At 39.8% G+C, this 13,292-nt stretch overlaps 1 protein-coding gene across 2 annotated transcripts; it reads right to left on the reverse strand.

Annotated features, from left to right (window-relative positions):
* Positions 1–6: 6 nt before the first annotated feature.
* LOC146565919 (Golgi SNAP receptor complex member 1-like) lies at positions 7–13,282 on the reverse strand. Of its 2 annotated transcripts, XM_085289353.1 has the most exons (10): positions 13,169–13,211; positions 12,113–12,198; positions 11,671–11,785; positions 11,408–11,483; positions 11,056–11,163; positions 10,508–10,599; positions 8,853–8,927; positions 2,778–2,807; positions 2,464–2,546; positions 7–407 (listed from the first exon to the last, which is right to left on the reverse strand). In XM_085289353.1, the coding sequence occupies exons 2-10, from the start codon at positions 12,144–12,146 to the stop codon at positions 283–285; spliced, it is 738 nt and encodes a 245-aa protein (XP_085145479.1). In that variant the 5' UTR covers positions 12,147–12,198; positions 13,169–13,211; the 3' UTR covers positions 7–282. The 2 variants fall into 2 exon arrangements, with proteins under 2 accessions (XP_085145479.1, XP_085145478.1); XM_085289352.1 differs by lacking the exon at positions 12,113–12,198 and having other exon boundaries at positions 13,169–13,282.
* Between the last annotated feature and the right edge of the window lie 10 nt (positions 13,283–13,292).

Here is a 13,292-nt window from a genome sequence, read left to right on the forward strand (position 1 = left end):
TGGAAGTGAGTTTGTCACTTTTATTTAACAAAATAAGTCAATACAATACACAATCCAAATGAAAGGTTATTATGTGAATTTATAAGGAGTTAAAATAACAACAGGATACAAGCAGCAATATACAAATCCCCAGAAAATAAATAAACTCTCCAATCTGAGAAATTACATTTTATTTTCAATATTTTATGTCAATTATATTTTTGTGCCATAGAGAGAATAAAAACCACATGGTATACACTTGGTTAGAGTTACAGTGCGTATATTTTGTCAGTTGATGGCGATTCATTGGAAAGTGTAGAGCAACAAGAGTATGGTGCAGACACCAATAACCACACCCAGAATTATAGAGTCCCGCCTCTTGCGCAAATTGATTTTCTGGATGAGACTGTTGATGGTGGGGAAGCGATCTGAGAGGTGGGGTAGCAGGGTGAAGGAAAATAATTAAGACCCAAGCTGGGTTTCCCTTCCTTGCAGTAAGTAAATAAGAGACAGAGAGTAGCAGGAAAAAACATCAGCAAGGCTCCGAAACAAAAATCCAATCCAGCGGTGTGGTTCAGTGGATCCAAACCATCTTATATTAACCCACAGGCCTGTCAGATGGACTCGAGACTTTAAAATTATGGTCATTTAAGACTTAATAGCAAAAAATGTATATTTTCTAAATATTTTTTCATTCAGTTCAATGGTCAGTGTTCATCTCAGGTCTGTTCATTTTTTTATTTATTAGTGCAATCTAGCTATGCATTTATTATTTTAACTATCTAAGTGCGTATGGCTCAGTCACACAAAGTAAAAATAAGACAGAAACATCCTCGTGACTAGGAAAGGAAAGTGGTTCCCTGGTAGCTATGGTGACCAAGTGTTCACCCAGATGTGGGGGGTGTTCCTTTGTTCACCTCTGGGCAACCTTTTTTGATTGGAAGACAGTTGCATGGGTCGTCTTTCTTCATTCACACCCAGACAGACTAGCAAACATTTAGTCGTGGCCAAAAGTTTTGAGAATGACACAAATATTGGTTTTCAGAAAGTTTGCTGCTTCACCTTTTATGAAGGCAGTTTGCATATACTCCAGAATTTTATGAAGAGTGATCAGATAAACTGCAAAGTCCTTCTTCTTGTTAACATAGGTGAGAATGTTGACAAGCACAAGGCTGGAGATCATTATGTTATGATGATTGAGTTAGAATAGCAGACTGGAATTGTTAAAATGATGGCGATGCTTGAAATCGTTGTTCTTCCTGTTAACCATGGTAACCTGCAAGAAAACATGTGCAGCCAGCATTGTGTGCGATCGTGGCTCAAAGAGTTGGCAGTTCGTCTTGTAACCGGAAGGTTGCTGGTTCGAGAACCGGCTCGGACAGTCTCGGTCGTTGTGTGCTTGGGCAAGACACTTCACCTACCGCCTACTGGTGTTGGCCAGAGGGGCCAATGGCACGATATGGGAGCCTCGCTTCTGTCAGTCTGCCCCAGGGCAGCTGTGGCTACAACTGTAGCTGCCTCCACCAGTGTGTGAGAGTGAATGAATAGTGGAATTGTACAGCACTTTGCGGTTCTCGAAAAGCGCTATATAAATGCAATACATTCCTTATTATAATTATTATTGTGTTGCATAAAATGGGCTTCACAGGCAAGGATATTGTTGCTGCTAAGATTGCACTTGATGATCCGATAAACAGTTGACTGTTTATCGGATCATCAAGACAGTGCAATTCATTATTATAATAATTATAATAAGGAATGGATTGCATTTACATTTATGTCTTGATGATCCGATAAACAGTCAACTGTTTATCGGATCATCAAGAATTTCAAGGAAAGAGGTTCAAAGGTCCTCTAACGATGATTCAGAAACAACTGACAAAAAGATCTAAAAACACTGAAGCAGCAAACTTTATGAAAACCAATATTTGTGTCATTCTCAAAACCTTTTTCCATGACTGTACAGTGCTGTGAAAAAGTATTTGCCACCTCCTTGATCTCATAAATAACTTTTCCTTTAAATGACAATGTCATTTCACACTGGCCCTGTATGAAAAACAAAATGAAGGTTTTGAATTGGTCTAATCAAAGTCTGGGCTTAAATGTGATGGCAATGCTTTGGCATGACCTTAAACAGGCCGTTCATGCAATGTAATTCCTCCAGACAATTCCACACTTGTGGTTTTGACCTATTTATCACATTTACACATTTCGCCATATTATCACAGATTGCACGTAACTTCCAAGTTGACTCCATTCGATCGCAAACTCATAGCAGACTGACTCTGTCTTATCGCGCCTAACTTGCTTTGAAGACCGCAGCTGACTGAGAGTGGTTGCACAGGCGTTGCCTGTCTTCACAAGCAGTTTTCTATTTTCCTGTGCAACGAGTAGAACTGGCATTTTTATTTTAACACAGAAAAAAGGAAAGAAAGTCGAGTCTGGAGAAAAAGAAGAGAAGTGATATCAATGATAAAAGGATACTGGCCAAAGTTGTGACCCTGGTTTGAATGGACTTCAACATCCCACGCTGAAATGTGATGTTCTCTTTGGTAGCCATGGCGATACTGCAGGGAGACAAACCATTAGGGACTGGCGGCGGCACAAAAAGAAGCACACACAGTAGCTGTCTTCGCAGAATCACATTAAGCTTGTTTCAGCTAATGAGCTAAAAGTAGGGAGCTACAGTAGTCTGTTTTAATAGACTGAAATGTGCTGCATTTGCTTATGATGGGCACGTGTTGAGTGAGAACAAAGCAAGGGAGGAGGAAAGCAAATGAAGCATTAATAGAACTGACCTTATTGCGTTGTCAATATGACTGTCTGAGCTGTGAACATAGGACAAAAAACAAGAAAAAGGATAAAAGTAAGTCAACCATCTTCAGTAAAGTTAAAGAATAAAACTTCCTAAAATAACCTTATGAGATCATTTCAAATGTTCTCTATATGAAGTTATGGAATTATACAACAAGACTCAGAGGAAGCCTGTGCCATGAACCCACACAGCCCGATCGGTCTGTTATCATAAGAGAAGCACTTCATCTGATTCCTGCGAGGGAGGAGAAAGTGCTGTTAATGGGCGATTTTGGGGAAAGTCCATTAACATGTATAAAATTTCAGCTCTGAACATATGGATATATAATGTTTGGTTCTGATCTCTGATTTTCTTGAGGCGTAAGGAAAACATACAGAGGGTCAACAGTGCACATACACACAGAGAAGGGCTTGCATTATCTGCTAAGATAAGTGATGGGCAGAAAAAGTCTGGGGCTGAGCGGAGCATATAAAGGCAGCTGCATGCATCCTGTCGGACTTCACTAGAGACCAAAAATCAATACTGTGCTTTATACTTCCTCCATCTATTCGTCCACCGCTCCCACCATCTATCTGCTGCCATCCTCTCCTTTTTCAGACGATCCTTTATTAGCCGACAGAGTCAGAGGCGAGGCAGCTTCATGTTTAGCAGACCCTACTTTTCTTTCTTTGCTTATTTTCCTATTCTTTACTTGTGATATAGCATAACATTATAACTTAAATTTAAATCTGCCTGTGTTCAATGTACATGAATATGAATACAGCTACAATATGCACACAGACATGGTTTCCAATGGTTTTCCATTTCTGCATATCTGACCACTAGTCACACTTATAAAGTTAGAACCACTGAGTCTTTTTTAAAAATTTGGTTTAGTTGGCATCTTTGTTGAAAACAGAGCAGAGGCAATAACGCGGATCGACTCCCCACCATTGGACATTTGCGTATTTAACAAACACAGCCAATAGATTCTTGTGAAAATGAAATGAGAGGAACCATTCAAACCTAAATGTGTCAACAAGCCAACCAGCAAATGAACCAGTTAACCAACCACATCCCTCATTCAGGTCCAGATCTGGGTCCAGCTGAGAAATGCAATTTGTCTAGCATGCCCGAATCCGCTCTAGGACTTCCTCCCGGTGGGACATGACCAAACCACCTCGTTGGCCCATTTGATGCAAGGAAGTAACGGCTCTACTTTGAGGCAACTTTGTCAATAATCACATCGATAGCACTCTGGGCCCCCTTTCTTCCTATTGTAAAACAGTTATGAGTGCTTGAATAAAATCTAATAAAATAATAAGAAGAAAAACACCAGCAGTCCAAAACATTTATAAACTGAGCAGCAGCAACGTGTTGTCTGTCGATCAGCTAATAGCTAAATCGAATCCTTTTAGCAGCCCTCAATACTGAGACGATGCCGCACATTTTAACCTCATTTCTTACATTCAGTATTGAACATTTGTTCATATAGTGCATTTACTCCACCGAATCCCAAACAAGAATCTCCTCATCAATCACTGACATGTTCACACCTTCGACAAGTCAAAGTGCAACAGTGGTTTCTCAGATCAGCCTCACAGAGCCTCAGATTTTATGTGCATTCTTCTTTCAAGCTCCATCTATCTAAATAACAGCACGCCCAATATCTCATAAAATTGACAATAAAAACAGTTCCTCAACTTGCAGAGACCGCTGCTGAGACTGTGTTTCACTGTTAAAGGTAAATTTAACTCCTCAATTTTCAATCTGAGAGTCTAAACTGTCTGAAGAGTATTAATAGTTTGTCTTTGCTGATGTCTGCTCCTCCTCCACAGGTGATACAGGAGGAAAATGTTTCTCTGGGTAAAATCAGCAACGCTTGTTTATCCGAAACAAACCAAGGATGCACTGGAGGAAGAAATAACCACACTGCGACAGCAGGTGGGCTATTTTTTCCTCATACGGTTGGGAAGGTGCTTAAAGTGGGTGGTTTATTTCTGAATCATGTTCAGTGATCACGGCAGCGCGCATCTCAGCACATTTCTGGCATTTCAACAAGTCCAGTACTGGCACTGTCAATAATGTTACTGTTGGCTCAGGGAAGTGTATTAGCATTAGCTGAAGTACTCATCAAATACAACGCAGTATTTAAAATGTTCATATAACACTTTATATAAAGGTATAGACTCTTTTCTTTTTAACTTGCTCTGACCTTTCTTAAAAAAACACTGCCTCTGTTAGGAACAAATAAAAAACAAAAAGATAATACAAATAAATACAAATCAGAATAAAGTCAAAACTTCTTTTTGCTTCATTAAAAAAAAAAAAAAAAAGGCATAACATGTTCTCATCGTTAAGGCCAAAAAGTGTGATACCCAGTGTCACACGAGCCTAATGACTGGCCTCCTTGTGGCGGCCTTGTGAATAATTTGGTTGCTAGCGGACCGCTGTAGTCACCTGCAGTTTGCACAGAAGACGTCGACTTATCTGAACTCGCCGAGCAAACATGTTCAGTGAATTGTAATTCGCATGGTGGCTGCAGAATGGTCTCTAGACCTGTATGACCTTGTTGTGGTTGTATGAATTTTTTAAATGGATATTAAACAAAACTGATATACTTCCACATTAAAGAAAAAGTAAATAAATGGGAAGTTAATAAGAAGTATTCAGAAGCAACCATGTAAAATACCTGAAAATGAAATCTCAAAGAAACTCATAAATGTTTAACTAAGGAAAATGTAAAATGAAAGGCACCTAAATGATGACTAATCATGTTGGATTCCCGGCTCGACAAACTGCCGCGTCAGTTGGTAAGTTCAAAGCTGTGGTGCATATCTCAACACTGACACGGTGGATTTTTCACTGAAGTAGCTAAACACTTTAATGGCTCTCCAGACTTTTCAAACAAAACCATTATCACCATTAAAAAAGTCTTAATCCCTGACGGGGCGTCGGGGGATTCCCCAGGAGCATCTTCCTCGGAGGGCTCAACCCGGGGTTGCGGTCATGGCCTATTAAGGGCTCTGTTGGCTCTTAGGTGACGGTTTCCTCATGGCTGCGTGCAGCGGGGCTAGGGGAGGGTCTGTGCTGAGGACGGGGCTGTGGCTCCCCACACCCTCTAGCAGATCATTACATGAAGGAACCTTTTAAATACAAGCGCGCTCATGCTCACAGGTGTACACACAGATGCTCACACACACAAACTACACCCTTTTTGGCTCCTACCTCAAAGCACACTGTGCGCTGTAGATCCTATGTGCTGCACAATAATGTTTACTATTTACTGTTATATTCCCATAGATCATCGTGATGTTGTTTATTATGTTGCTCTTTTTTTTCCTGCTTGTTTTCTCTTTTTTTCTTTCTCAACAGGTGATCCAGGTGATCGATATATGTATTTTTTGTCTGCTTATTTTGTTGTTTTTTGTTTTTTGCCCTTTATCCCCGTCCCTCTTCCTCGCTGTTTTTCTTTCCCTCTTTCTTTTCCCCAGTCAAATCTGTCCCGTATTTAGCAAGTGAAAATAAAATAAAATAAACAATAAAAGGTGAATCAAATAGACCATTACGGCAAGGCTGGGATGGTCCATTTGGTAAAGTAAATCTGTTGGGCATCTTTCTTCGCCTTTAGACAATAATTCTGAGGGCAAAAAAGCCAAACGGGACAGGCAAAAAAAAAAAAGTGTTCAAGACTGTTATTTACAACAAAATACCTACGAAATCTTAAGATAATTTAATCAGACTCAGATATTACATTAATCCAAACTGCCTGGAGAAACAAGTCTGACCACTTTCAGCCCTTTGAAATATCTGTGCAGTTATTTTACCTTTAATTGTTGCTGAAACAACCAGAAAACGGCATGTGTTCATCATCAAATATCAATATATTGATCTAAACTCACAGCTAGGATCAATATAGCCTTCTAGTTTATTTTTCTAATATATCTAAATGCAAACAATAATTGTTTAAGCTGTTGCACAAAACATAAAATATACAGGATCTATGAAAGTAAGGATTTGTAAATAGATCTCTGATAGGTGGGGCATTCCCTTGCACAAGAAACTGAATAATAAATGTGTGAGCTGTGCAGGCTCTCTGATTTAGTCACATTTACTTTAAAGATTAAATGACAAAACAAACAAACAAATGAAAGCCCTTTTTGGTGTTTCCAATTCATTCTGAACAACTAACTCTGCTGTTTTCTGCCACCACAATGCTGACTCACAAGTTTCGGTTCATTGTTGCAACAAAAAAGTTTCAGAGTGACGTGAGAATTCAGATTTGGGATGTATCGAGGGTTTGTGGTGTGACTTGGAGGTGTCTGACCCCCTAAAAAAGATTTTTAATAACAATTATATAGAGAGGCCAAAATGAGTGGATAAAAGAAATTACTGTTGACCACCTGACTCATCTGAGCACAGATGAATAATCATCAGACTGGACCTTCATTATAATCTCAACAACTCGCATGTTTCTACAGAAATTTTAATCATGAAGTTCAGCCATTTCGTATCCATCATTTACACCAGGTGATATGCAACCGCAGCACAGCTCTGTCCTAGAGTCAGACAATAATTACCTTTTTTATTTATTATTTTTTGTATTTCAAAAGGAGGAATTGGATCTCAGTCCAATGGCAACTCAGGGGAAGGAACAAACTGCGGATCCACTGCTTCAGGGAACAGCGGTGATGGGAGCGTGGGAGTTGTGTCTCTCGCTGCTAAAATAACCTAAACCATGTTTTCATTATCTGCAGTAATGCAGTCATTCCCATAAAGCCAATATACGATATAGAGTCTGGTCTATTCCCCCCCCAGTTCCAAAGTGGTCAAACCAAAACTGGAAGCCACTTTGTATTCACTGCCTCAGGAAGCACCGGCAGTGTGAGTCCCCAGCTCAATGTGTTATTTTGTTCAGGAGACACTAAAGGTGGACTGTTTCGTGATTTCTGAATTCTTAGTCATTCTCTGTATTTTAAAAGGAGGAATGGGAGCCCAGTCAAATACTGGCAACTAATGTAAAACAGGGGGGTGGAAGCAACGCTGGATGCCCTGCCTGGGGGAATGCTAGCAGTGCGAGCGGTCTGTTTTCTCTGTCATTTTGCTGAAAAGTTATCAGGAGTGGGCAGACTTCAGAGTTTAGAATCTGTGCAGTAAAATTAGTAGGTTGTGTTATTATCTTTTTACTTCTGAAGGGGAAAACACAGCCAGCACTGGCAACACGAGTAACACGACAGCTGGTGAAGAAGATACTGGAAGGAGAAAAAAACACCTGCAATCTAACGTACGTGAGTACTGTTAAGGCCTTTACACGCAGGATGGGTTTAAAATATTTTTCACACTCACCTGTTCTTAATGCAGCCGCTCACACTCAACACATATTTTCGCTGGAAAAATTGCGGCATTAATTTTTTCAAACCAAGCACAATTTTTCTGATTTTGTGGATCCGAATAAACAGATCAAACCAATCAGGTCACTGCATTTGGCAACAAGTGCGCTCATGGCTCAAATCGTGCACCTGTACTGAATATACAATGTGGAAATCATTTTTTAAAAGACACAGACGGACAGTGCTCTGTGTCGATGGGCTCTTTCAAATGATTTGTCTACCTTCTCAGATGTGGTCCCAAGTCTAGAAACAAGCATTCAAGCTGGCCCACTGACATTCAAATTTATGAAAGACACGATACAGCTTCAACTCCTAGATCAAACCATAATCTACCTGTTCTCTTTTTCCCCTTTGGATAGCATTTCCACAACATGAAACCTGTTTGTCACCACAGCTCCGAACACGCCAGCACACACTGACACAAGCAAGACGAGCTTCTGAATAATAGCTGCATCGCTTCTTTTTTATAAATAGAACCCAACCGAGCTGAACAGAAAGCTATAACTACAAACAGGAAGTGTCTGAGTTGATGCAGTCATTTTTTATTACATCAGTGGAAATACCGCAGACACATCACAGAGAATTCAACTCTCACATAAAGGGGTTGTAAACAGTGAGGAATTTTGGAAAATAGCTCTCAATCTTCTTGTGATAAGTGTGAAACTGGTTTTCTTAAAGATGTGTCTTACTTTCTTAGATGCTCGTGCTCCTTCAGGAAGAGCTCTGTCCTCCTGTTATTCACCCCTGAGCTGCTTTTGTAGGACCTGAGTAAGAAAATTAAAGAAGGGTAAACTCCAGCATCAGATTAGCACCAAAAACGTTATTACAGCTGGAACATGAGTGTGTGCAGATGCTTAGACAATATACTTAACATCGAAATATGTCAACCTCCCTGTGACAAGAGAAGGATATGATTCGTCATCAGTGCTGCAGGTATTTCCCTCCATCCTAAAAACACATGCCGGGATACTGATGTACTTCCTGCATTAAAGCTTCTAAGTGCTTAACCCAAAGCTCCGTCCTCCATCTCTTATTTACACCACCACCATCCCATTTCTATTTGGACTAATAATCTTTTTAATCCATCTATTTTCTGTTCTGTTGGCCCACTCCTTTCACTGTTCCTCCACACCTCTAATCTCAGTGGGAATAATTAAAATTCACTCTCATCATTTTTGTAATCAATCAAAGTCAAATCAGGAGAAAGTCTCATTCCCTCTGTCTGACTTTCTTGCTCTTCCTCGCCTCTAGTGAAAAAGCATTTCTCTGCATCAGGCAGGCCAGATGTAACCACTCTCCCTCAGCTCTGGCTCAATGAAAGCCTTGTGGTCTGATTTACTGTAGAAGGCACTTAGGAAAGAGATCCCCGGCGAAAGAGAGAGACATAGACAGATACAGAGAAGAGGAGGGAAGATGGCTAATAAGAGGTGTCTCTTATTAGAGGATGAAATATGATAGCGGGAATGCAGAGTATTAAAGGGTAGGGGAAACCAGACACTGAATAGACATCTCTGCCTCCTGCTGGTCAGGGATAACATCGGACGAGAGGAGGAGGGATGAGAAGAGAGCAGAAAAGTGGGACAAAAATAAGGAAAGCTGAAAATGTTAGATTTGGTGACAACAAAAAGTAGGCATGGAAGGAATTCAGGAGGAAAAGGAAAACTCTGCATACGTAAAGCAGGAGAGTAAGCAAGTGATTTAATAACACATTTTTGTAACATCTTGGGACATATGGGAGATAAAAGAAATGACACCTAAAAAGATAAGAGAACTTCTAATATTAAATATTAGAGTTATCATCAATATCAATGAGAAGCCTAAACTACATTTGCCACCAAATTTATTCACAAAGTAGCACAATAAATAATTTTACACAACACTTGCGCTGCACTTGGAGCTAAAAAGAAGAACCTACAATAATTAATTTCCATTAGCTTAAAAAATTTGACAGTATTCTTTGGCTCCACCTCCTCAAAGTTAAATATTAGCTGTTTTTTTTATTTTATTTTATTGTGAAGCACTTAAAATAAAAGTTGTGCCTTACTGCTGCAACCACTTCAAAAGGCACAACTTTGACTTTGAAGACAGGGTTGGCGAGCAAGTCGAATTTTTCTTACAAACTACAGCCAACCACAGCAGCACCATATATTTCTTTGTTGCCAGTTTCACCAAGTGAGTGCTGACAAACACTTGCCAACCTTTTGGGCAATACACAGTTTTATCTAGCAAGGTTACCAGGGCCTCGCTGACCAGCCTCGAGGCCTGCGTGACTGACGCTTCACTCACGGTTGTATTTTCTAACAACATGAAGTCTTTTATTGATCAGAGAGGGAAGGGAACTCACTCGATGTCTCTGTGAACTGAGCCCAGAAGGTCCTCTCGCTCTCGCAGGCTATAAAAGTTGCTTTTGATTTTGTGAAACTCATGAGTGTAGTCCTGCAAAATAAAACACGATAAACTACAGCCAGTGTGACATGATATCACTAGCAAACAACATGATTGGAAAACATTGGGGCAAAATACAGTACATATTTCATAAATGCATCTTCAAAGTGCGCAGAATGTTCCAATAAATAGCTGAAAGATTTTGTCCTTGACTGAGGGGAAAATACTAATCATATGATCACTCAAAGACATGAAAAAATTGTTTTTAGAATGTGGATTTGCCCAAAGTTCAACCGTAATTAATTATAACATTTAAAGTGTGGAGGGCTAAAAGTGATTATTGTGAAACAGTAATTATAATAATAATGTCCCTGAACTTTGAACTCAGGACCTTCTTGCTGTGAGGCGCCAGCACTAACCACCACACCACTGTGCCGTCCGGCAAAACTGCAAATGAAATTAAAGTTAATTGCACAGCCTACAACAAAGTGAAGGAAGTCTATGTACCTGTAAAATGTCTCTGTGCCTCTGTAAGGTGTGCATCAATCCTGCGTTGTGTGACGAAACTCCAGGGGTGCTAGTGCATTCTGCCATTTTGTCATTGACTGCTGTAAGCTGCAAAAAAGGATTAAATTCTTATCACGTAGCCACAGAAGCACAGACGACCTTTTAAGAGATAATGTGATTTCAAAACAGCCCAGGATTATAATTTGAAATGTTCGACTACTCGAAAAAAATTATTTAACAAATAGGCTTCAGGCCTAACAGTCTGTTTGACTCTAAAAACATAGAATAACACAATTGTCTGCAACTGAAGGCATCCTATACGTGACCATACCGTGTGCCACATTTAACTCACATTGGCTAAGAGCTGGTCCAGCTCAGTCGTCATGGCCACAAGCGAGTTGTCATGAGATGAGCCCAGAGAGTCAGACCTGATTTCAGACGGAAATAGAAAGGATGCTCAGCAAAAATGTAAAAAAGAAAATTTAATTTAAATTCAATAAGTCAACAATTATACGTTCTAAAGCTTCTAAAAGCACAAAGATTTTTTAATATCCAACAAGATTTCTTTTGAGAGAGGGTACATGTTTAAAGTGAAGAGGGGAAAGCGCTGCCAACCTGCTGTCTCTCATCCGCTGGTCTGGGCTGCTGCTGTAGCTGGTGCAAAGCTTACTGAAGGAGACTAGCTTGAGGTCAAGCTCATTCTCCAGCTGCCTGGCTTGTTTACGCAAATCTGACGGGGGGAGAAAATAAATGGAAAACAAATAAATTAGACAACCCTCAATATCATGCCAGATCTACAGGAGTCCAGTAAGGATAGAAAGACCCAGGCAGATCATTTTATGTAAACCCAGAGTGTCGGTGAAGGAGAAGCCCATCTCGGTCATGATCCATCATGATTTACAGGTTATTGTAAAGTGTGAAGCACAGAAAGACGGTTGAGTGAACAACTGGATACTGTTCACAACACCAAGAGTGAGAATTTGGTGAAACTGGAAGTAGTGTGGAACAACATTATGCCGTGAAAATGTACAAGAGTCTGTAAAAGGACAAACGTTACCTTGGCCTTGAGCACAATTTTGTGGAAGACCCATTAGATGATCACTGCGTTCAAGTTTGGTTAAATTCTGGACAAATTCTTTCAATCTGCCGAAGGATTTTAAAGGGTCACCGACTACACGTGGTTAGTGAAAGCATTAAGCATAAAGCCTCGGAAACTCTGGTGTTTTAAGATACCAGAAGCATGTTAAATTAAACTATTTAGTTCACATTATTGTTGCAGGGTTAGTGTTACACTGTAAAGTGTATTTTAAATAGCACAATTTAATTATCATTTACCAATAACACATTACAGAACATCCTTTACACTGAATTATTATGGGTTGCTGCTGACAGTGTGCTGACCTTTATCCAATGAAAAGAAACTTTGATTCTCTTTTACTGTTTGAGATGGTATCAGAGATCCAAAGTTTGATCTTGGATTTAAAAGTTTGAGAACCACTGGTTTACAACAAACATCCACAAAAAGCTGATAAACCACAGACTACACAGTACAGGTAGAAACTATTTTTATGATTATAAAAATAGCTGTTTTTCATAATATTATGATCATCAAAACAGAAAATTGGGCTCACTTTTGATTTCAGCCAAATGTAAGGAGATAATAACTGGCAACCATAACATTACGAAAGCCTTCATCCGATTAACGAGGTAACTGATTTGGTGGTCAGCAATGAATGACCATATATGTGTAAACAACTATTAACTTCCTGTTTGTTTACACTTAACGATGCAAGACTTGTTTGGTTGAAATCTTCCTGTTACGTGCCTATAAACAGTAAACGGAGGATGAAACAGAAAGGTTTACAAACTCTGGTAGCACGTAAGCTGGCTTAAAGGAGGAAGCTGAAGTCTGACTACTGACTTTTGAACTACGAAGGCTAACACGCTAACAGATTAGCTCGAAACCGGCTAAAAACACCTTCTAACCGCGGATAAAATAAAGTTTCTGAACTGCTGAGTTTGTATGACCTGGATAACAAAAGCCTTACATGGTGGCAGCTGTTTGTTTGTGTGTTTGTTTGGGGTTTTTATTACACAAAGCACCATTATTTACCTTCCCAGTAGTTATTGCTGCCTGCCATGTTTGTTGTTGACATGTCATCATCAGCCGTCAAGAAGATACAGTTGTCGCACTTGTCTTTCTATCCCACAGCGGCCTCTAGTGGTTTCAAGATGTA

Source organism: Mchenga conophoros, linkage group LG10, assembly GCF_057382185.1.
Source record: "Mchenga conophoros isolate Kocher_MC1m ecotype Shallow Benthic linkage group LG10, M_conophoros_male_GT1.1, whole genome shotgun sequence".
NCBI classification, from domain to species: domain Eukaryota; kingdom Metazoa; phylum Chordata; class Actinopteri; order Cichliformes; family Cichlidae; genus Mchenga; species Mchenga conophoros.